General features: G+C 40.0%; 2 protein-coding genes across 5 annotated transcripts in view; both read right to left on the bottom strand.

Moving 5' to 3' along the window:
• FBXL20 (F-box and leucine rich repeat protein 20) overlaps positions 1 to 3,809 on the bottom strand; it is a 62,854-nt gene extending 59,045 nt beyond the window's left edge. Inside the window, exon 1 of one of the 3 annotated variants that reach the window (XM_087713447.1) lies at positions 3,424 to 3,809. In XM_087713447.1, the coding sequence (XP_087569573.1) occupies positions 3,424 to 3,465 (42 nt within the window). In that variant the 5' untranslated portion in view covers positions 3,466 to 3,809. Of the gene's footprint in view, positions 1 to 1,170; positions 1,283 to 3,423 lie in introns of those variants that run through there. The other 2 variants (XM_087713449.1, XM_087713448.1) reach the window with 2 other exon arrangements.
• Positions 3,810 to 14,285: 10,476 nt separating this feature from the next.
• The window catches only part of MED1 (mediator complex subunit 1), a 40,566-nt gene continuing 28,929 nt past the window's right edge, over positions 14,286 to 25,922 (bottom strand). For both annotated transcript variants that reach the window (XM_014053484.2, XM_087713451.1), the window contains 3 exons: positions 25,362 to 25,457; positions 24,918 to 25,023; positions 14,286 to 20,048 (listed from right to left, as the gene is read on the bottom strand). In XM_014053484.2, coding sequence (XP_013908959.2) covers positions 16,784 to 20,048; positions 24,918 to 25,023; positions 25,362 to 25,457 — 3,467 coding nt within the window. In that variant the 3' untranslated portion in view covers positions 14,286 to 16,783. The remainder of the gene's footprint in view (positions 20,049 to 24,917; positions 25,024 to 25,361; positions 25,458 to 25,922) is intronic.

Genomic DNA, 25,922 nt, shown 5'->3' on the forward strand with positions numbered 1-25,922 from the left:
AAGGGAGTTTTGTCCCATTTTATTATCTTTCTTGCCACAGTTGTTAAGTAAATTACTGCAGTTGTTAAGTTAGCAACCTGGATAAGTGAATTCTGGCTTCTCCACTGTTAGGTTACCAAAGGTGATCGCAAGACCCTGGGACAATGCAACCCTCAAAAATGAGACAGTTGCCAAGCATCTGAATTTTGATGTGACTATGGAGATGCTACATTGGTAGTAAGTGTGAAAAATGGTCATGTCACTATTTTTAGTGCTATTATAACTTTGAACGATCATTAAACAAACTGTTGTAAGTCGAAGATTATCTGTATTATACTCATTCCAGTTTCCCATTTTAGCCTACACAGTGTTTATTTATATTATTGCTAGGTAATTTAATGATAAAAGATATACCTGAGAATGAAAAACTTTTTATAGAAAAACAACAGTAATAGAAATGTTTTCAAGATAATTTTCAATTTTTTCAACTTAATTATTCAACTCAAATACTTTCTGCATAAAAGCTGATTTTTATAGCGACAAATTTTCATTGTATTCTACTTTACTAAATAAATATATTGTATTTTTAATAATGTATTTTCCCTTAGAAAGTTTTTGTTTTGATTTATGGTAATGTCTCCAGTTCCCTTTTATAATAAGATGAATTCATTTTGCAAACTATACTGTACATATCCTTTTTAAAATAAGAATACTGTATTACAAGCAAAGCAAAATTAAGACCAACAAATTTGAATATATTTGATTTCCAAAACACTTAGGACAGAGGTGGGGAACTATAGCCCTTTTATATCTTGTGGACTTCAACTCCCAGAATTCCTGAGTCAGCATGGCTCTCTTCTCTAACTCATTTCAAATTTTAAAATGCTGAAATGATACAGTTTAAACAGCTAAATTCTCTTTCAAAGATTGTTAGTCCTGCACACTTTCTTCTTTCAGGCAAGGTGGCTGAAACTGAACAAAATATTAAATGTATGGGGTGGAAGCTTATTCTATGCTAACCACAAGGTTCTATATTTTGAGTTGGAATTTGAACCTAGTGATATCATATTATGCAATTTGTGACATTTAATTCAATGCATATACCACCTCTTCTTTTTATTTGTTCCTTGCATCAACATGCAGTTTAATAGTTGTATAAAGTAGGAAAATAAAAGCAAAACACAGTATTACCTGTCTTAATCCAACAGCCAATTTCTGGACGAAGATATTCTTTTTCATGTTTGGAGGTTTATCATCTGGTGCTAAATACTTTTTATAACACTTGGTTAGTTTTATTTTTCCTTTCTAAACTACAAAATGAAGAAGCAATAATGTTCAGAGTTGTAGTTTCTAAGCAAGACTACTATTATTGCACTTAAATTATTGCTGCTTTATATTCATGAAAGATAATACAAAAATAAGAAAAATAAGGAAGAAATAAAATTTGTGACTCCCATATTATTTCTCTGCCACCATCATAAATTCAGAAAGGAGCCAAATTGGAGGAAAGATATTTGTCACAATAATGCACTGGCAGTAACTGGTTAAAATAAGGTGCTTTTGTATAGTCCCAGATTATTCTGATTACATGCCATATTTTCCTGAATAGTTTGTTGTTTATTCTTGAATTGCTCCCCTTCCAAAATCCCTCTCCTTCAGTTTCCAAGTATTGGACTTCTTCCTTTTTCACAACCTCATGAAACGAAAAGCAACAATAGTACTAGATTATTCTGCTTTTGACCAATCTGATATTAAACACTAGTCATTTGCTCTCTTATTGTAAAATAGCTGTTTGGCATTTGCTTTGCACAATTTTAAACTGACATGATCAACTATACATCCTGAAAATAGCTGTACTTGCTGTTAAAAGAGTTGTAAGCACCACAACTCTTAAAATCACAATCACTTATCTGTATATAAAGATGCAAATACATTAATTAATACCTGTAATGGATACATCCTCTAGGATATCATTCAAAGTACTAGCTGCTCTCATTTCATTAACCTATACAGTAATTACATAAGCTTCATATACTATACTTGTTCATCTACATAACCCCAACATTAACGTTAGACATAACTTCAATCTCCGGTTGTTTTCTTAATACAAATAGTTTTTGCCCCTTTCCCCCACACACACCCCAAAACCCCGTACATGATACATTATACGGTTCCTCAACACGTCTTTGCTCTATCACAGCACGTCCCCTCCCTTTACCCCTGATTGGTGAAAAATACGTGGTAGACGAGGATATGGCGGAAGCAGAAGCAGCAGTTTTATATTTTTTTAATCATTCTACAGGGCTTTCTATATAGACCCATTTCCACCACATCCTCTCCTCTTTATTCCTGCCACCAAGCAGGCCCCTGCTTAAGTATCTGACTACCACTAGCTACATTAAGCACAGGAGAAACAACCTGCATGCTCCGTGCGATCCCCCTTCTGTCCTGGTTGACGTATCAACAACCTATTTCTTCTGCACTCGTCTCCCCGCGCAAACCCTCCATCCACCACACCCCTCCGAAACAACAATATGTATTTTTTTTTCTACCAAAGGGGAATCCCGCAATCGAAGACGGCGGCCCTACCCTGGGACTTCCACTCCACACAAACCCTAAAGCGCTCAGGCTCCTCCCCGTCCACCGCCTCTCTCCTTCCTCTACTGGCTCCACCCCTCCGGCCGGAGTTGCGGGGAGGAGGGCGGGCGAATGGGAAGGAAAACTCAGTGCGAAGTAGCACCCTTCCTCCTCCCCCTCCCCTCCCCACCCTCAACTCCAAAGACTTCCTAGCAGTTCCTGCGGCCCCGATACGCACGGATGAAACCGCCTCCCCTCCCCCGCCGCCACCAGCAGCCGCCTCTTCCTTCCAGGCAGGGCCGGCGCATCGGCGGTAAAAAAAAAAAAAAAAAAGCAGCAGCCGCACCGGCACCTCCCTCTGGGTAATCGGACTACCTCGACCCACAATCGGAGGCGTTTACTTGACCGTCGTTTGGTTTGGTGGTTGTGTTTGCCAAGAGGAGAAGCAGGCAGGCAGGCAAGGCCATAGGGTCTCTTCCGAAGAGAGTAGAGAGGAAAGACTCCCTACCTCTCAGTATCTACTTAGGGGAAGAAAAACAACCGAACTCTCTTTCTTTGGCCGGACAGGCAGAGAGGGAGATGACAGCCTTCGACCCAGGGACATCTCCTCCACCCGTGTATGCTCCCTCCATCCCACCCACCCTCATCCTCGCCCCAACTCGTCCAAGAAAACGTACGGCCCTTGCTCCGCCGCCGCCCTTCATGGGGAAGGGAGGCAGAAAGGGCAGCACCTTCCAGGAAGGAGATCTCTTCCCTTCCCCAATCCCCCCCTCAACCGCACACTAAACAAAGCCTCTCCCCCCCTCCCCACCATCACCACCGCCAGCCCAAAAAAACTTCCAAGGAGCCAACCGGTCATCTGCTCACCTCAAACCGGCCCTTAGTGACCCCGTTCATTTCTCTCCTCATGGCTGAGGCCCGGCGGGGGTCAGCTCGGGCGAGACCAAGCCAAGCCGGGCCAGGCCGAGCCAGACCTGGCCCCCCACCTCTTTGGCGCGGCGGCTTCGGTCGCTTGCTTGGCCGTCGTCCTCCCTCTTCGCCGCGGGAGGGGGATGGCGAGAGAGGAGGAGCCGTATTCCTTTCCACCACCACCACCACTCCTCCTCCTCCCAAGGCCAAGCGGCAGGGGACAAGCTCTCGGTGCGCGTGAGGCTGCTGGCCAGCGGGAGCTCGTTCCCGGCACGCGCCGCTCCGAGAGGGAGAGAATAAGGAATCTTGGCCTTCCTCGACTACAACTAATTCTTCTACCCAAAACAAAAACACGCCGCACCTGCCAGCAACAGTGCCGCTCATTGGCCGAGGACGGCGCAGACGAAGGAGGGGAATAGAGGCGCGCGCGCTCGCTCCCGACGCTCTGGAGCGAGCGGCCGTGGGCGCGTGCCTGCTACGGGGAAGAGGGCGGAGGTGCCTGTTTTTTATTATTATTTTCTTCCTTCCCTTTTGATCTTTGCAGCCGATGCAGCAGAGGCTACAGCCCCATCCGAGGTAGATGCGGGTTTCCTCCCACCCCCTACAGATATTAGGGATGCCCACCTATTCTTTACGTGCTCACTAAGTTATGTACGTGTTTCCTCCGTGCCTACGTGTAATAGGCATTTTCTCTGTACAGTACTTTTTAATATGTACTATATCTCAGTTTCACTCTACGGTGCAGATGGAAGTGGAAGAGGACTGAAACCTGAGATCTGGCTTTATGATTAACTGAGTTCTAAATAAAGCCACTAGTTTATTCATGAATATTAATTCATTGTTGAATAAAGAAGCTAGTACCAATTGATGATTGAGCACATTAAAAATGTAAGTTTTCCCTGGATTGTATATGATCCTAGTGTAAATTTATGGAACCCACATAAAATCACCATTTAAAAAAAGAGCACAGCTGTATGCATGCAAGGAACTCACCCCCACCCCAAATAATCATGACTGACTATTGTACTAGAGTGCTACATGAAGCAGAGGCATAGGTCAGTTTGCATGGGATTAATATGAAGTCATGCTTTTATTACAGATTCTCTTTGCTGGCATGCAGTGAAAATTGCAATAATGTATCTGACAATTCAGGATGTTTATGAGGCATTAAATGATCATGAATAGCCATAATTGTTATTTGTATCCTCATGAAAGTACTAGCAAATCACAAAACACTTCTATCTACCCATAATTAAATATCTCAATAATGGAGTCAGCACTTTTTGCTGTGCCATAGTGCAAAAAAAAAATTCTACATGTGATCCATACCAAATCATAACATTATAGATCACATCTTTCTGCATACTAAATTCTGACAATCATGTGTCTAACAATTTTTCACATTACTCAAAAGCACGGATCATGTTAGTGAGCATCTTGACTTCAAATGGTTTTTAAATGGAAGTCATTTTAAAAACCAACATCAAATCACAGAGGCCATTGACCTGCATACTGTGAGTGATCAGAATTAGAAATCTAATCACACTTAGCAGCCATAGTATAAAAATATGAATCTAAACAAAAATCCTATTGTGTGCATACAGTGAGCCATCAAAATTACAGATTTGACCATTTTGGCACCATAGTTGTAAAAACTAAACTCACACTAGATAAGAATTAGCAGAATTCAGATGTAATTTTATTCATGTTAGCACCAATTTAGTGCTGATTTTAGTTGCCAATATGGAGGATATTTGAAACTCAGGGTTGAAATGAAGGATCCTTACTGCTCTTGAGCTTGGTTATTTTCTTGCAGACATTTCATTACCCAAACTAGATAACATTAGTGCTAGACATGATCTTAGTTGACTAGATTCTTGTGTATATAGGCATGAGAAATAAATTAGTTTAACCGGAATTTTACTCATGGTTCTAATTCTTCCTGCCTGACATATTTATATAAAACTTCAAAATCATATATAGGTAGTTCTCGATCTACGACCACAATTAAGCCCAAAATGTCTGTTAAGTGAAACATTTGTTAAGTGAATTATTACCTTTCTTGCCACAATTGTGAAGTGAATCACTGCAGTTGATAAGTTAGCAACCCAGTTGTTAAGTGAATGGGGCTTCCCCATTGACCTTGCTTGTCAGAAAGTCATAAAAAGAGATCAATGATCCATGGACATTGTAACTGTCATAAATATGAGCCAGTTGCCAAGTGTTTTAACAAGGTAATGGGAATACTTAACATCGTTGTAAGTGTGAAAAACATTCATAAATCACTTTTTTCAGTGCTGTGGTAACTTTGAATGATCACTAAACGATGAAGAATACTTGTATAATGTGTTTGTATAAAATAGCCCAAAACCATCAGCTATCCAAAAGTTTTTTTAATATGTTTTATTAGGTTATAAAGTATTATAAAATACAAAATACAAAAGCAAGTAAGAGGACAGGGAGAAGGAAGAGGAAAGGGAAAGAAAAGTGAGAAAGGATAGGGAAAGAAAAAGAAAAAGAAGCATTGACTTCCGACTCTGTTACAGTAGAATAAGGCATTAACAACAAATCACAACTTTTTGTTTTACCATAAAAATATGAACCATTTCTACAAAATCCTATCAGTCTAATCTGTAAAACCGAGAATCAAAACTTCATTCTTTTCCACATCAAGCATGAAGTTCAGAAGTGGTTTTCATATGGAAACAAAAGTATTTATGTTCTTTTCTTTGAGCAATTTTGCCATTTCAGGCAACTCCCATCAGCTTCTTTAAACTTTTCTAATTGTCTTCATCAGTGATAGGTGATGAGAATGTGAACTTGTATTTTTACTCGTGGCTTCGCATATTCAATCATATCCCCGTGGAGCATCTGTGTCACCAGAGTTCTACTTATTATAGCCATATAAAATATATAAAAATTTGAGACAGAAAAATAAAACTTTTTTCTAGCTTGAGACATGGAGTAAAGGAATGGTCATTGCCTCAACCATATTGGAGCATTCTGATTAATAATTATGTATCATCAACTTGAGGTCCCCTCTTAGTGATCATATAATTTATTCCACAATGATCTTTCCCTAACCTGGTTTTTCATGGCTTCTGAGGCTTATCATCATTGTAACTGAGTCCATTCACCTTTCTCTTGGTTGTCTTTTTCTTCTCCCACCTTTCCCAATATTACAATCTTCTCCAGAGAGCTAGGGCTTTGCATAATACATTTGAAATAATATAATTTAAGTCTGGTTTAGAGAATAGAGGTCAGAAAATAATGGCTTATGAATCCATTGAGATTTAATTTTGTCTCCTGTTTCTTAATGTTTACATGATATTTGGCTAAGGAACGTTATCTGGCAGTTTGGATTGTAACACATGGATGACATATAATTGAACTTCTCTTTGCCAATGTTCTAATCATAAGAAGGTGACAAGAACTCTAAACTGAACAGATTTATCTCATTAGCATGAGGTTTACCTCACTCACAAAATATATGCTGTTATTATTAAGTTTATTTGCCCCTATCTAACCATGGGCTACTCTTTGTACACTGTATGCTGCTATCAATTACTTTGATGCTTTTTTTAAAAAGAAATTCATTTTTCCTCATATTACTGTTTGACTAAATTCTAATTTCAGTATGCTGTTGAGTGTAATGTGCATTAAAGTTGTGATATTGTCATTATTGGTGGGATACTGTTGAAGGCAGATATGATGCATGTAAACATTCAAACAAAGCAACTTTCCCTTCCCAAATTGTTTAGAAATTAGTAATATGACATGTTCTAATTATATCCCGTTTTGAATCTGATGTTCATTCTCAAGTGTATCTAAGAAACAAGCATCCTTGGGGAAAATCCATATCTTTCTGCATTTGGAAGGGGGCGGAAAAGAAGCCTTTGATGGCAGCTCGATTACTATTGTTAAAAATATTTCTTAATAGTGGATTGATTTATATTCCTTCAAGATCACAGCTTTTTTCCTGCCAATTATGTATTCTGGTAATCTGGTTTGATTTGATGGTTTGGTTATGACATATAAAGCCCTAGGCAACTTTGAACTCAAATACTTGTCAGATTGCTTTTGTTAATTTAGATCTGGTAAGTAACTTGATATCATCCAGGAAGCCTTTCCATGTGTATGAAGTTTTGTAAAAGCAATCTACTCAGAGGTGGGCCTTCTTTGGGCCAAACTCTGGAATATTCTTACCCTGAAACTAGGACATTTAGTAAAATGCTCTTTTCTGTTTTAACATATTTACAGAAGACCAACAGTTTGGGATATATCTGATTACAAAGAGAAAGCTGTTCTGGTATGGGCCACAATGGAACTGACCTGTAATGTACAGGAAATTGAGATTGAAACAAGTACCTGGGCAGATCACAATCCAATTACAATTAAATTGAAAGGCCAAAGGATAAGATCTAGATGGACATTAAATAATACTGAATTAAAAGAGAAAGACTTTGTTCAGAAAATGGAAAAAGAATTGACTTTCTTCTTTAAAGAAAATAGAAAAGAAGATACATCATTGCAGAAATAGAAAGTTGTTCTACAGTAAAGGGGCCAAAACAGAGAAGAACATCATCCTGACCTCACCCTCCTGATTTTAGAGTAGTGGAAAATTATAAGGACACCTTTTTTGTGATACTTATTGGATCTAGTTCAATTCTAGTTGAACAAAGGAGACCTGAAGGAATATAGCACTTTTTCAACCAAATTACCAAGTTAGTGTTTAAACTCCACCTGAACACCTACTGACAACCAATGCAGAATCAGCAACACTGGCATGAAGCTTCTGATGTATCTAGTGCTGTTGAATTTTGTATCAGCTGCAGTTTCTGGGTTACTTTAAATGCAGTTGCATGTAGAGCACATTGCTAAGTGGTGAGATCAATGGAGTGTTTGTCCTATGTCAAGCCTGAACCTGGACTGTAAAAGATCTAGAATCTAGATAATCCACTTCCCTTTAGGATGCTTAGCATTTGTACTCTCACTTCAGCTTTACATTTTTTTTCCTAAAAAGGGAAGGTTAGGAACAGGACAATTAAGGAATCTAGGAAGGGATTCTTAAAGAAGCGCTACAATATAAGTCCATCAAGGTCTCAAAGAAATGAAGCTTAGGCATAGAAATCATCCCAAAGATGCTTTTCCCCCCCAAATACATTTATGTGATCTAGCTAACCTGACACTCCTATACTATTTGCAACGACTGATAAGGCATGGATCCAGCCAAATGTGGCAGGGGACATATTAACAAACTTTTTTTGACTTTGACGGAATTCACAAGCCAAAAGGAATTCGAAATTAATATGAAAAGGCATTGCCCTAATAACTAATATTGATTCTGCCCATGAAGAGAAGATATTGATAAATCTGAATGAATGACGTGGATTGCAGGCATCATTTCTGTCTTAACATTTCCTGGAACTCCACAATACCTAGGTTGTTGAAATGTTCGCCAAATTGCTAGCAGAATCTTTTAAATTCATAAAACCTTAAAGCAGGTAATTATTATCAGCCTAATTACCTTGTGAAGGTCTTGGGGGCCAATCTTATCTGAACCAGAAACAGATCTGAGTAGGTCACTAAATAACAGCTTTAGGGAAGCACATTACTAAATATGAAAGCATCTGTGTACAGTGGACCTGATATTACCTGCGACAAGCCTTGGTTGCCAAATGGGCCATGAAAACTAGCACTTCCTAGCCCCAGAGATTGAAATCATCTGCATTAATATCAGCAGGTGAGGTAATTCTAATACCAATCCTTAGAAATTAAACCAAGGGCCTCAGAAAGGGATTTTCCTGTGTGTTCCTCCTTCCTGCTGTTGAAATTGATGACAAGGGCCTGAAAGTTGGGAAGACAACTTTTTTGTAAAAGTGATATTCATGAAACACTCTCATGAAACCAGGCTTATATATGATACGTGATACTGTTATCTTCTGGCAGATCAATTATAAATGGACATAATATATGCCAATTATAGGCTGAGGTCATTTGCCACTGGGGTATTGGAGAGGAATGGGATTGCTCTGCAGGAAATAGCAAAAAGCTAGTTATATCCTGCCTATATTTAGGGTTTATTAATAAACATGTGCCACTTTTACCACTAGCATAGTGTTGCCATGATTCTGAGAGACTAACAAATTAGACTCTTCCACTGATAATATGTGGAAGATAGAAATCTGGCAGTGCCGTTCACATTGGTTCTTCTCCAATATTTTTTTACTGTTACACAACCCTATAAAATCCTAGACGGTCTTTACATCACAGCACCTTTGTACAATTCTTTAGGTTAAGTCCTGTCATCTTAATCAGTCACTCTGGTGAGCTTCCTACTTTAAATACAGCCACTGCTCCCGGAAGTTTAGCTCTGCAAATGATGCAAGTCCTAATTATTTCCCAGACTGGCTCTATTACTGCTTCTCATACAAGTGAAATGAATAGTAATGGTGGTTGCTGTGTTGTGCTTACTGTATGTTGTTCATGCTTGTAAATCCCTCTGCACCCATTAGATCAATGATTTGTTGCTCCAGGCCCAACACAAATTCTCCTGAGTCAAGTCTCATATCCTATCAATATCCTATCAATATTAGTTTATGATCCCCTAAACTAATACTGCAGAATATTGCAAACCCTAATGTGAATTTATCAGTCTCATTTATAGCAAGTTAATTAAGGCAGAGCCTCTTTGAAACACCTTTTTCCACCCTTCTCTTAGCAGCCAACTGAGTTTCATTTTCTGAAATTTGCATTCAACTGAATCTCTCCTGGCTTTCCCATAATCTGCCATACCCTGCAGTACAAAGCTAATTCTTGAAGGAATCTTACAGCCTCCATTATAGAGGTAAATATTCTATAAATTACCCATTATGCAGATAACTGTCCTACATTTTTATCCATGTAATAATAATTATCTATCCAATTATCTGTAAAGCCTTAAATGGTTTGGGACCTGGATATCTTTGAGACGACCTGTTCTGAGAAGAAGCTGCATAGTCATTTTCACTGAGTCTGGGAAAAAGATGTTGAAAACACCACAGGTTCAGAACATATAGAGATTCCTCCCTAATCTAGAAAAGAGCGTCATCTCCTATAAATGAAACGGCTTACCAAAAAATAAAAAAGCTCTGCTTTAGCAAACTCATATATGAAATCCTGAAAATGGCATTCAAATTTATGCTAATTACCCTATTTTCCCTTTCAATTAAGTGATTGAAGAAGTTTCTGTGAGAATCTATTCAATTGTCAAAAGTTTGACTGTCTTTTTGCTTAGTATATATCCGTGATGGCAAACCTATGGCACGCGTGCCAGAGGTGGCTTGCAGAGCCCTCTCAGTGGGCACGCGTCATTGCCAGCTGCTCTTCTGGTTTCCGGCAAGCACATGCACACTGGCCAACTGGTCTTCGTGGGTGCCAGAGCACCAGAAAACGGCCTGAAAAACAGCCAAAAAACAGGTCCTTTTTCACGCTGGTTTCAGGCCTTTTAGGCCATTTTCAAGCTGTTTCTGGCGTGAAAACACCCAAAACAACAGTCTGAAAAATGGCCTATTTTGGGGGCGTTTTTCAGGCTGTTTTAGGCCCAAAGTAGCAGAAAAACAGCTTGAAAATGGCCTGAAAATCGGCCAAAAAACAGGCATACCAGCCAGCTGGTCTTCAGGTTTTTGATGCTCCGGCGTGCACACACACACACACGCATGGACACACATTCTGATTTGAGCACTTGGTGCTGAAAAGGTTTGCCATCACCGGTATATATAATAAATTCCTGAGAGTCCCCACCTTGGGGGATGTCAGGCAGGAGAGGAGCTTGTCTTCCCCAAGCAATAATGCCCTCTTTACTCTTCATCTTAGAAGCTTGTTAAAATCTTATTCCATAATACGTTCAGGGACTAGATGTCCGTGAGAAGTGGCACCATAAGTGAATGTTAAACAAGAAACTATTATTAGACTGTATTGTTATTTACTTGATTAAGTGTACTGTTGGACTTGTGAACTATTTAGTCTTGAGTGTAACAGATCTCATAGAAGCATAAACAACTACATGGAAAGCGGTTATAAAAGGACAAGAAAAAAATAATTTTCATCAGCAGATAATAGAATGGAACAGTTTGGTTTGTACAAACTGTTTCAAAGTGAGATAAAGCAAATTGTTTATGGATATTCTCAATCACCCAGGTCATGGTTTTCTCAAGTTGCTTTTTTCAAAAGGCAATTGGACGTCAAAAAGCAATTTTCCTTGAAGCCATTTTGCTTATCCTCCAAGAAGCTTCTTCAGTTTTGACTGAATGATTCTAAAGATTCTTAAATCTTTATTACAGTAATTAAGCAGAAATCCAATATGCTGTATACTGCAGATGAGCTGAGAATTTAAGTGCCAAAATACACTCAGAAAATTGAGTTCAGTTTATCCTTGGATAAGTTTATCTACAAGTATGTATAGTAATATATTTTTTTAAAATACTTGTGAGGTAGTCCTTGAGTTATGAAATTTGTTCAGCGACTATTCAAAGTTACAATGGTATTGAACAAAAAGAACTTACAACCAGTTCCTGAGGTTCTGGCTGTTACATATTGCGTGTTAATATGAACAGAATTCAGATGCTCGGCGACCAGCTGACACTTATGACTAGTAGCAGCATCCCATGGTCATGTTATTACTGTTACCAACATTTTTTGGTAGCTTCCCACAAGAAAAGTAAATGGGGAAACCTTCAGGGAAGGCCACAAGTTACATGGGCAACTCTCCCCAATTGGCCTTTCTTCACTGATGTGTACATTCTGTTGCTTTTTTGCATTTTCCCTGGACTCTCTATGTGTCAATTAATGATATGCATATCTTGCAGTTGCACCAACCGAGATTGCCTGGATTACCATCCTAAGTGATGCAGCCATGTAACATCATGCTTTACTTTTTACTATATTTTTAGACTTGGATAATTCTGTCAATTTGTCTTTACAACAAAGTAGTAGTAGTTCACCTTTCATTTGGTACTACTTCACAAGACTGCATATATCCCATATATATTTATAAGCCCATCCACAGCTAAGCCAATGCTCGTATTTTTAATCATAGTATCATGAAAAATAACTTCTTCATAAACCATTTATGAAAAAAAATACATGAAAATTTCTGGATTGGTTTATCTGCAAATGGACTTATGTGCTGCATGACTGTCATATGGGCAGTGTATAAATATAATAAATATATAAAAACATTCAATTTTGATATATAATCAAGGGTGCTTCCACCCATACTATGTAATGGGCTTAAGGCTTTCCATGCTGGCATCAGAGAAATGGTTGCCACATGTACCCTGCTATTGCTACAGGCTTCTGGCTATTGTTCTTGATCTTACCGATCTTATTCACTTGCGGCTGATCCGAATTCTGGAATCACAGTGCTACAAAATTTTTTATATAACTAATTATGATTACATGCAGGCAATTCTATGATTTCATGTAGATCCAGTAAAAAAATATGATGAATTGTAAGAATCTGTGCTTCAGTTTTAATATTAGACCTCTTGGCCACCATAAATATGAACCATCATGAGTAAAAATATATTATCTTTCTTACATTATAACCTGGTTCAGATACGAATAAGCACGATCTCTTCCCATCTTAAAACATCAAAGGAGCTTAGATACAATTAACTAAAATCAAAGCTTGACATTTTAAATTACTGCCCTGTTGTTCTCTCTCAACATGTAATCTGAGATATTAAGTCCTGAATAATATTGAGCATATCCAGTGGTATTATTAGTAAAGTCCCTTTATCAAATGAAACAAAGATTTTTAAGACAAACTGGGAGAGAGATAATGAAGCTGTAGCAGGAAACCAATTTTTTGCATACTCTCCTAGAGATGGCTTTAAAAGCTCAAGGTGGCTATCTCGTCAGGCACATTCTTCCTTTTGATCTCTGCTAAGGTTCTTAGATAATAATTTTAGGAGAATAAATCTTTTTCTATATTGATGCATTGTACATTCCTCTCTCAGCTTGTGCAATAGGTTATAAATTGCTTGCTACCTCCTACTTTGTATTAGCTGAATTTTAATTTAGCTTTGTAGCAGAATAAATGCCACTCATATGTCCTTTAAAATAAATACCCAGCATCGGTACTCAAACTGCAAAGCAGCATAGATTCAGTCCATTATAACAGTTCATTTGGTGTTTTTTTTTAAAACCATAAAAACTGTGACTTTTCTTAACCTTAGCTGTAGGCAATCACATTCAGCAATGTTTTTCATCTTCAGAAATGTTTCTATCTTCAGATATTTCAAGAAACCCCAGCATTGTAGAGGATTTGAAGGACAGTTATGCATTGTTTGTGTTAAGCCTCCTTCCATAAGCCAGGAATGTTAGATAGTTTTCGGCAAGCTGCCTTTTAAGGAATTTGTCCTGCATTAGTATTATTCTCATGGCTCTCCAATAATTTTAAATCACAAATAAAAATAAGGAGCATTTGTTTCTGCTGTTTGTTGGATATAAATTTAGGGTCTATAAGCCCTCTGACAACTAATAATGAAGTCTATAGGAACAAAAGGATAAAAATGAAGGAACAAGAAGGCATAGACAAATGGTTTTCAGTGCATTAAATCCTATGTTATTGCCATGCGCCCCCAAATAATCAAAGGAAGTAGCATTTGCAATTATATTGTGTCTGAATATTGATGGGGATAAGAAAAATATAATTATTTACATTTTCCAGTTAATTTTAAATATTATAGTTAAGTCAGGATTTCAACAGACTTTCAAAAATAGCATTTAATAATCAGAATTTCCTCTGCATAGAAACTGACAAATCAAAATGAGGAAACTATTTCTACCAAACAAATTTATTTATATGTAAAAACCAACATATAGTTTAAAATACTTTTCAAGAAGCTAAAACATTACTATACAATATATTCCTTACCCACCTGTCATAGGAAGCAGTCTTTACACAAATTGTTCATAGAGTGAAAGTAAAGGTCATATATTTACATGAGAAAAAAATCTATAAGCTGCTGCAATTGAGATTTAAACATGTAGCTCTCCTATCTTAATTTCTGAAAGTTGGTGTGACAATACTGAGGGATATTGTGAATAAGTAAACATTCTTTTGAAAATTATTCTTTTTAGTCATGTGATAGCAAACTCTAGAGTTAGCACATTGGTTCAATCTAACACATACAAAAGATAACAAGAAAATCATATTCTGTACCACATGTTTGGGCAACGCAATATATATGGGGAATATATGACTCTGACAGCATTCTGGTTTTAATGCCAACTGGTAAAATGGATCTAGAGCCAATACTGAATCTCTTCACTGAAATGAAGAGACAATAATATTTAAAGCAACGATCCCCAACCTTTCTGGCTTTGTGGACAGACAGTGGTGACGACAATGGTTCTCTGCAAGCAGCAGGGCAAGCACACTTGCATTCACGCCCACCACTTGTCCATGTGGAGCTGAGCGTGCTCACACACTGCTTGTGTAACCCAGTTCCAAACACGCAGTGGCTCGAGGGTTGGGGACCCCAAATTTAAAGAACCAGTTGTATTTTGTTTTCTTATCACCATTCATATTTTCAAAAATTATTGCAAATGAAAGAGAATCTCTATTCTCTACATATGACACTGTGTCTGGAATTACAGCAAGCTTTTCATGAAGCTTCACTTTTGAAAATGCTATGCTGCTGTTACTTAGAACTTTGCATTTTCAATTAAAAGGAATACTATAGAAACTGAACACATGACAATCTGACCAATAAAAAATTGCACATCTGTAATATGGTGCTATATAAGGAATAACAGTTAAATAATTCTTACTATTTCATAGATTTTGTGTGCAATTCTCAATCAACCACCTGTAAGGACACAATAATGTAACTTGCTCTAAATTTGATAAACAAGAAAGCAATACAAAGAAAGTACATCTCCATTGTGTCTTAGAACAGCATTATCAAAGCTGGCACTGACAGAAGTGTAAGGCTAAAATTACCACATTTCTTAATTAGCTGGTTGGAAATGTAAGAATTTTTATTTTGCAGGATATCAGGTTAAGTGAAAGCTGCCTCATATTTCATTAATACACAGAATCCAAGAATAGTAGATTAACCCGATAATACCTTGGAAAAATCAATTTATTTAGAATGCATAGTTTTAAGGCCACAGTTTAATCTATCAGTACAGATGTGGCCATACGCTGCCATTGCCTAATCCAGATACATATAGAGTGCTGAGCTGCACAGTTTTTCAAAATACTGGGCAAATGTCAGTGTTAAAATATAGAAGACAGGAAGTATTGACTGGTAAACAGATGCATATGTAATGTTGGAAGTCTATGGTGTCTCAGTACATTTCCTATGACAAAATATAACAGTGCAAACAAGGGTGCTTTTCGTAAATGCTTTCACTGTTATTTCACTAATGTGAAAGAAGGTAATGAGCTGGCCAAACTCTTGGGAACTAACACAACTCTTTAAAATACTGTACTATTGACTCCTTACATATTACATTTCTGGAGCGGCTTATACATCAAAGAGGACTCATTATCTCAGTACATAATGTTAAAAATACAACCAACTGAAAAGAAGAACATGATGCTTACTCTCCTTTGTGGTTTGAATATATACATACAAAATTAAAACAGACCAGAAGTATTTAAATTCTGTTTAAGTTCAAGAGTTTCTAAAACCATCCCTTTCTGCTTCTCATCAAATGATAGCCTTTATTGTGTAACTGTTACACAGGAAACAGTCATGAATTCCAACACAGGTACTCTTAAAAATTTAGTTTTATAACACAAATAAGTCAAATTACCTTATAGGTATAACACATCTATATCAAAATACTTCACCCTTTTGGATGAGTGCCAAAATTGGTTCTATCTGTAAATTTGTATTAGATACTGCTTCCAATAATCTGTTAATGAAAAGCTCTACCTAATATGAATAATAAAAACCAAACTCTAAATGTTAAAAAAAGATTAAAATTAAGCACCAAATAGAAATATAAAAGTGGTGCAATGAAGATCTATTTCTATTAAAATAGGTAATGTTCATCCTCTGCCTAAAGGAATGCAATCTTGTGAACAAGTGACAGACTTATAACCGAACAGGGTTTTTTTGTGTGTGGCAGACTCTTGGTAGACAGGCTTCCAATATAGATGTGTGTGTGTGTATCTGACACACACACATACACACACACACACCATTAGCTGTCCAAATCAGATTGGATTTACTTGAACCCATGCTCACAATTTTAATGTTATTTTTTAAAAGAACATAAATTAAACATTGCACACACGCACAATTTACAAATATTCTCAATTTCTTATCAGGGCAACATCCATGAGATCATCATCTTCCTCCCCAATCAAGAAATCAGGGCTGGGCCTAGATGGTCTATCTGATGTAAGGATGGCACTGCTTGTCATAGACAGGGACTGTTCTGAAGAGATGGGAGATTTAGACCAGCTTTCTGGCTTTATGCTGTGAGATTTCTTTTTGTCTCTCTCTTTGTCACGATCCCTGTCACGGTCTTTATCTTTCAGTTTCTTCTTTTCTTTTTTGTGTTTTTTATGCTTTTCTGAGCTATATTCTGGAAGAGGCCTAACTCCATCATCAGAGTTGGGGCTATTCTGATAGGATTTTTCTGCTATAGATGATCCAGATTCACTCTCACTGTCAATATTTTGGGGTGTATATGCAGGTGACTTACTGTGGCTAGGAGAACAACGCTCATGCTTTGGAGTTGATCCACTTATCAGGGGTGATCCATAATTTTTGGAAGATGATATCTGAGGCCTTAAGCCATCCCCACTTCCTTCCCCAGGTTTTTGCAAGGTAACTTTGGCTTTAATACTAGGAGAACCGCCATCATGTTTACTGATTATGATTTTGGCCACTCCAGTGCTTCCAACACTCTTTGAATCAGGTGCTTTCTTGGAAGATTCAGAGGAACCTCCTGAAGCAGGGATTTTGGATTTCTCCTTGTCACTTCTTTCTCGTTTCCCCTGCAATTCATTCCCTGACAGATTGTGCTTGGAGGACATGGAGTGGCCTGACGAACTGGAATTCTGGACCATTTGTCCATCCACTGAATCTTCCCCAGTGGGGCCACTGGTGACAACCCCATGTTTGAGTTTGTCAATGACAGCAGTCAGGGATGGCTTTTTGTTTCGGCTTGGAGACTTGCCTTTGGAACTGCCATGCTGATTCTGAGATGAAGACATGGAAGAGCTGCCAGATGAAAAGGAAGATGAAGATCCCATTGAAGAATTTGAAGAAGGAGGTGGCTTCTGGGACATGGAACTGGAAGATCCCATCCCTGAAGATGACTTCATGCTTGAACTTGATCCTGTCCCAGGAATGTGTGAACCTCCAGAACCGGAACTAATAGGGGACTTTGCTTTAGATGACGGGGGAGTACCTGGAACAGGTTTCATCGGAGAGGCCAGCTTGTCAGAACCGCCCGAGGGTCTAGAATGAGAAGGAGAAATGTTTGGTTTACTCATGGAAGGGTTCATAAGCGATGAAGGCTTCCCTTGAGGTTTGATCTTGGTACCTCCAGAGCCGCTGCTGAGGCCGTGTTTTGTGATTGGGGAGGACCCAGGCTTGCCCACTGATTGGGTGGAGCTTTTGGACTGACCTGAACCAGAGCTGCCTTGGCCTGAGTAGAGGCTGCCGCTCATCTTGGACCCCGAAGACCCATCCGACTTGCTGCTCTTTATTTTGCCTGACGTCGAGGAGGAAGACGAAGAGGATGACGATGACGAGGAGGACGAAGAAGAGGAGGAGGAATGACTGTGATGACTTTTGCTGCTCAAAGAAGAGACTGAGCCACTGCTTGTGTACTGCCCATGGGAAGGTTTGCCAACAGTCACTGTTCCCTTGGGAATCTGGATGGTGATTTTAGGGATGGGAGGAGTAGCTACCCCAGGGGGTGTTTGAGACCTGCCTGAACTTCCAGGAGATTTTGAGCCACCTGTGCTTGCTGGTGGGGTGAAAGGTCTGGTGGATGTACTATGAGAAGGAGATTTGCCTTCTGGCTCCACCTTCCTCCGCTTCTGGACCTTTTCTTTACTCTTTCCATCACTGGATGGGGTGCGATTGCGTTTTCCACCCTTGCCATCCAGCCCAGGGCCCGTTAAAGAACTCCCAGATCCATTACCCTCCTTGACCCGCTTCTGTGATTTATCTTTCCCCAATTCTCCCATACTCAGCAAGGGGCTCTGGCTTCCACTATGATGCTCCAATACATCAGAAGCTCCCAGAGCCTTGCTGGTAGCAGTGATAATACTAAAGTCGACTGTGTCCGCTTGGCTGCTTGCCTTGAACTTACTCTCCCCTCCATCTCCCCCCAGTACTTGCACACCCAGAGTACTTATCGTTTGTGGTGCAAAGCCCTTGAAGTCATCAGCGTCTCCGCTCTGGCTGCTATCATCAAAATAGTCTTCTCCAAAACCGCTTTGGCTCTGGCTGTTCAGGAGATCAGGGTTAAAGTCAACTCCATCTGGGAAGAACTGATTTGAAGAGTCACTATTTGGGCTTACAGTAGCATCAGCAATCAAATCAGCTGGATCAGTATATGGGTTTTCACTGTTATTTGACTGAAAAACATCTGGATCAAAAAGGGCACTTTGTGAATGCCCTGAACTGGATGAGTCTCTTATTGGTGTCCCAATAGGAGGACAATCTTCATTGGTATTTGGCAGTTTAGATGCTTCTTCTGCTATGTCAGAAAGAATATCTGTAACATCAGCCCCAATGCTGTCTGAACTGGAGAGCCGGACCATTCTCTGAATACTGGGTTGGGCATGAGGTATAGATTGTGGATAGGTTGTTGGAGGGGTACTGCACTGACTGGGTGCTGGAGTAATATGAGGAGTATCTAAAGTGTCAGTGGTCATGTTGACATCAAATATGGGGTTCTGGGAATCAACATCCATAGAAAACAGCTCTCTCTGAAAGTCATCTTCAGTTTGATGCTTTGGTTTATCCACTAACACACGTGATTTTTTCTTTTTTTGCTTATTGCCCCCTGGTCCCATTTCCATCCTTGGAGAACCAGAAGAAGAGTTCTGTCTCTCAAGTGGACTGCTTCCATAAAGAGTTGAGAAATCTTGAGCAGCATTGTCCTTCAAAAGATTCATAAGCATTGGATGGTTTTTGGTGTTGCTTGCAGGCGATGATACAGGGGGAGGTGTATGGTGTGGAGGAGTGGGACTAGAGCCAATAGTAGAACCTACATTGCCTGTGATTTGTAGCAAACTTGTAAGAATGGGGTTCTGAGACACTTTGCTGAAGTCCTCCCCATGTCCCACTGAATCATGTCTTTCTTTGATGCCCATGCTCATACTAAATAAAGTGGAGATGGGGCCGCCAGGGAAAGTACTGGTTGGGGTGGTGGTGCCACTCATTGGGTTGTTGCCAGTAGTCATGCCATATCCTGGACTGCTTGCAGGAGGAAGATTCTTCTTCACCATGTCTTCGACTGTCTCAGCAATAAGGGACAAAGCTGGTGTGTCTGCTTGGATTGTTTCCGCTTTCCTCCTTATGGCTCTCATAGTCACAGGAATTGACATGCACCTACAAGATATAATGTTGTAAAAAGCAAATTTAGTCCTACTATTTAATAATTTTCTCGGAACAGCACAACTACTCTTACCACAAAAGATGTGAACAATGGTAGGTCTAACTTCACATTTTTAACCAATATAATTCAGTTCAGATGCTTTATAAATAGTAGTATATACACTTAACTTTTCTTCTTTAGGAAAACACAAAGCAATACATAACTGCCTGAATAAAAAATGAAGAGCAACTAAGCATTATTTTTAAATCAGGGTAGTAGCTTCCTATGAAGCACAGATGGAGACCTTTCTCTAATAATCTTTCCCATCCCTTCCAAATATTTTTAAATCTTTCTCTCAATTAACAAATGAACAAAACAAGACATACTGATTTGTTAAAGTAACAATAAATTATTACTGTAGTAAAAACAAAGTTAAGTATGGCCCAATAGTTTTATAAAATGTGCCACAATTATTTTACATTATATTAAACTCAGAATACTATGTCCTTCTAGACTGTGCTCTATTAAAATTTCTGTTTAACAAAAATAAGCACCTATACTAGGTACAGGTAGTCCTTGACTTATAACAACAATTGGCATAGAATTGTATTGCTAAGCAAGATTTATTAAATAAGCTACACCAGATTTTGACTTTTTAATTTTGATTTTGTTAAGAAAATTGTTGCAGTTGTTATTGAATCATGAATCCAGTTTCCCCCATTGACTTTGCTTGCCGGAAGCCCACTAGAAAGATTTCAAATGGCAATAATATGACATTGCAACCATTGTAAATACATGATGGTTGCCAAATGCTCAAATTTTGATCATGTGATTGTGGGGTTACTATGATGATCATAATTGTGAGAAGTGGTTGTAAGTCACTTATTTAGTGTTTATTAGGATTTGTATGCCGCCCACTCTCGAGAGACTCCATGCTGTTGGAATATAGAATTGTCAATAAATTAATGGTTGTAAGTTGAGAACTATATGTATTTTAACTCTCCATATTATTTCTGTTTCAAAGGAAGATGCAAATCTTCCCGCCTTATTCCCACTGGCAATATAACAACATAATTGCCACAATTCTTGATTCTCAGAGGTAATTAGATAATAATACAATTAATGTGTAGTCCCTAACTATAAAATAAGTTGGCCAACCCTGAATAAGAAAAAAAATGGGTAGTATACATTTTCTTCTACATGAAAGTGATTATATCTGATTAGGTTCACAAGCATGTTATAGTCTTCACCTTACAACCATTCATTTGGTGATTGTTCAAAGTTACAATGGCACTAAAAAAAGGGACATATGACCATTTTTCACATTTATGATCTTTTTAGCATCCCCATGATTATGTGATCAAAATTCAGACACTAGGCAACTGGTTCATATTTGTTGGTTGCAGTGCATTGGGGTCATGTGATCACCTTTTGCGACCTTCTGACAAGCTAAATCAAAGGAAAGATAGATTCATTTTATAACCATGTTACTAACTTAACAGCAATGATTCACTTAACAACTATGGCAAGAAAGGTTGTAAAATGGACAAACTCATTTAACAACTGTCTCACTTAATAACAGAAATTTTGGGTTCAGTTGTGTTTATAAGTCAAGGACTACCTATATGCTATCATACACTGAACAAGTTAGTTGTTCAGCGATCCCTCCTTCCGGCCCTGTTAGCTCCACTCCAGGACCAGATGGCGAGAGTTGTCAGGGCCCTGGTCTCAGGCTGCTGTTGCTAAATGCCAGGTCTGTGGTTCACAAAGCTCCCCTCATCCAGGACCTAATATTAGACGAGGGGGCAGACCTGGCATGTATTACTGAATCCTGGCTGGGCCATGAGGGAGGAGTCCCCCTCACTGAAATGTGCCCAGAAGGGTTTCAGGTGCTCCACCAGCCACGACACCAGAGAAGGGATGGGGAAGCGGCAGTCATCATCCGAAGGTCATTAGTTTCTCGTAGGATCCCTGCTCTGGAGCTTGTCGGGTATGAGTCCCTGCTGGTGAAGTTGGACCTTGGGGGTCAAATGGGTTTGTTGCTAATGTACCTACCTCGCAACAGCGTTACAACAGCCCTGCCTGTGCTCCTCGAGTCAGTAGCCGAACTGGCGATTGAGTTCCCCAGGCTTATAGTGCTGCGGGATTTCAACCTGCCGTTACGGGGCACAGGAGTTCATGGCTTCCATGACAGCCATGGACTTGACTCAGGTAATTCAGGGTCCGACTCATACAGCGGGTCACACGCTTGACCTCATATTTCTCTCGGAGCAGTGGAGATGTGATCTAGATTTGAAGGGCATTAAGACCTTGCCCTTGTCATGGTCTGATCACTTCCTATTGAGGCTTGACTTTCGGAAACCAATCCCCCACTGTAGGGAGGGGGAACCGATTAGGTGGTTCCGCCCCAGGCTCCGGATGGACCCTATGGGATTTCAGACGGCGCTTGGTGAGATACCTGACTCTCTCGCCCACAGTCCGGCAGAGTCCTTGGTCGCTGCGTGGAATACAGCGGTGGGTGAGGCTCTAAACCGGATTGCGCCTTTACGGCCTCTCCGCAGCAGTGGATCCAGGAGGGCTCCTTGGTTCACCGAGGAACTCCGGGTGATGAAGCGCCAAAAGAGACGCTGGAGGGCTAGTAATTCTGAATCCGACCGAACACAATTAAGAGCCTTTATTAGGACTTATCTAGTGGCAATACGGGCGGCAAAATGTGCGCATTTTCCTGCTCTTATTGCATCCGCAGAATCGCACCCAGCCGCCCTGTTTAGGCTAGCCCGCTCCCTCTTGAAAGGGAGGGATGCGGATGACCCTCTACAGGGGGAAGGTCTTGATCGGATTTTATGGAGCGAGTTTCAACTTGTCGCTCCTGAGGAAGTGGACAAGGCCATGGGAGCGGTGAGTGCCACTCCCAGCAGGGAGGTGACATGTGGCTGATTCCAGAGGATTGTTAACACCTCACTTCGGGAGGGATCCTTCCCGCACCCTCTAAAGGATGCGGTGGTGAGACCCCTCCTTAAAAAACCTTCCCTGGACCCAGCCATCTTGAACAACTATCGTCCAGTCTCCAACCTCCCTTTCGTAGGGAAGGTTGTTGAGAAGGTGGTGGCCGTTCAATTCCGCCGGACCTTGGATGAAACAGATTATTTGGATCCCTTTCAGTTGGGTTTCAGGCCTTGTTACGGCACCAAAATTGCTTTGGTCGTGCTGATCGATGATCTCTGGCGGGCCAGGGATAGAGGACATTCCTCTATCCTAGTACTTCTTGACCTCTCAGCGGCCTGCGATACCATCGACCATGGTATCCTTCTGCAACGGTTACGGGAGATGGGAGTGGGAGGCACCGTCCTACGATGGTTCTCCTCCTACCTCTCAGACAGGTCGCAGTCGGTGTTGGTTGGAGGGCAGAGATCGCCCCCTAGGCCCCTCAAATATGGGGTGCCGCAGGGTTCGGTTCTGTCCCCCCTATTTAATATCTACATGAAGCCGCTGGGTGAGATCATATGCTGGCACGGGATTAAATATCACCAATACGCTGACGATACACAATTGTATCTGTCCACCCCGTGCCAACTCAGTGAAGCAGTGGAAGTGATGTGCCAGTGCCTGGAGGCTGTCAGGATCTGGATGGGAGCGAACAAGCTTGCACTCAATCCCGACAAGACCGAGTGGCTATTGATGCTCCCTCCCAAGGATGGTCCAGTCATTCCACCGCTTAGCCTGGGGGGTGAAATTATACACCCCTCAGAGAGGGTCCGCAATTTGGGTGTCCTCCTGGATCCACAGCTGAAGTTAGAACATCATTTGTCTGCTGTGACCAGGGGGGCCTTTGCCCAGGTTCACCTGGTGCACCAGTTGCGGCCCTATCTGGACCGGGAGACCCTTCGGATGGTCACTCATGCCCTGGTTACCTCAAGACTGGATTACTGTAACGCGCTCTACATGGGGCTGCCCCTGAAGAGTGTTTGAAGACTGCAGTTGGTCCAGAATGCAGCCGCGCGGGCGATATTGGGTGTACCTAGATACACCCATGTTACACCTATCCTCCGTGAGCTGCACTGGCTCCCCATTGGTCTCCGGACGCGCTTCAAGGTGCTAGTCGTTACTTTTAAAGCCCTACATGGTTTAGGACCTGGCTACCTGAGAGACCGCCTCCTGCCATTTACCTCCCAACGACCAATAAGATCACACAGATTGGGCCTCCTCCGGGTGCTGTCGGCCGGTCAATGTCGGTTGGCGGCTCCCCGGGGGAGGGCCTTCTCTGTAGCTGCTCCGGCCCTATGGAACGATTTACCCGTACAGATCCGGACCTTTACTACTCTTCCTGCCTTCCATAAAGCCACTAAGACCTGGCTATTCCGGCAGGCCTGGGGCTGTTGATTAGTATCCAGCCCCACTCTAACAGTATGCATGGTGTGAAATTTTAATACTTGTATCCTTATTTTAAATTTTTTAATATATGTTTCTTTTGTCTTGTCTGTAAGCCGTCCAGAGTCCCAATGGGAGTGGGCGGCATACAAATGTTAATAAATCTAAATCTAATGGCCCAATTCATACACATTTTGAATCTGTAAACTACTACTTACAATCTATATTGCCTGGATTTACTATGTGAAGCCATAACAAAACAAAGTACATTATATCTTAATATAGTACATGAATCTGGCCAATCTTGTTGTATAGCTTTGAAAAAATTAGGCAAAGTAAATTGAGAATAGTGTTGCACTGAGGGAGGCTTTTTTTTGCTATTGTAGTAGCATCTGAAAAATAGCAGTGTATGAAACAGAAAAGCAGTAAGGATTTATGGTGAAAGCTATTTGAATAACCACTTTTATATTTTACTAGTTTTAAGTCATTGGGGGTTTTTGTTTAAGAAGACATACCTTTGAACAACCTTTGCAATGAAATCATCTGTGCAGATGAGTGCATCAGAAAGCCCTTTGTACAATTTACAGTTTACATGGGTAGAATCTTGTACATCCATTACCACTGAAAGACAAAATTCATAAGCAGAATGTTATTGAAATAAGTCAATTTTCAATCAATGCCAGTTTATTTATTTGTATTCTGCCTTTATTATTTTTATAAATAACTCAAGGCAGCAAACATATCCAACACACTTTTCTTCTCCAATTTCTCCCACAAAAACAACCTTGCGATGTGAGTTGGGCTGAGAATGTGACTGGCCCAAGGTTACCCAGTTGGTTTTCATAGTTAAAGTGGAATGTGGTCGCTGCTTTCTAGTCTAGTGTCTTAGCCACTAGATGAAACTGGCTCTCAGTTTATACATATATCTTGCCCCAATCCTCCTCCTTCCTGCAACTCACCACAAACTAAGGAGTCATTAACAGGGTGCTGAAAAGATACACTGAAGCAAGCGTCAGAAAGAGGGCAGACTTCAAACTGCAGGATGCCAGGGGAATCTGAAAAAAAACCCCACAACTTGGTAATATAGCCAAAAGAAAAATACTTGTTTAAGTATGGATATCAATAAGCCTTTGACATTCCAGAGAACACTGTTCACTTTATAATGAAAGTCAAGGAAATAAGAAACATTCATGTTTTTATTTGCAATTTATTTATGACATTGGAAAATAGATTTGAAGGCAAGATTAGATAATTTGTTGTCCCCATAAAAAAACTTTTCAGAGCTAAATCAGTGTGTGTGTGTGTTAAATGTGATTTAATAAAAGATCTTCCCAAATAGAATTGATGTTAGGGAATGACAGAACCATCAGTAATACTGCAGTTCTGGTTCAGTTAATTGGTTGCTAACTGTTGTTTGCTTGTTGAGTTCTGAAAAACTTAAAAGCTTTGCACTTTTAGAATAAAATACTCATTTCTTTAGAGGCTTGCACATTTGTTGAGAGATACAGAAATCTACCATC

Source organism: Thamnophis sirtalis, unplaced genomic scaffold, assembly GCF_051295495.1.
Source record: "Thamnophis sirtalis isolate CommonGarterSnake01/CBP01778 unplaced genomic scaffold, rThaSir2_p1.2 scaffold_4, whole genome shotgun sequence".
Taxonomy (NCBI): Eukaryota; Metazoa; Chordata; class Lepidosauria; order Squamata; family Natricidae; genus Thamnophis; species Thamnophis sirtalis.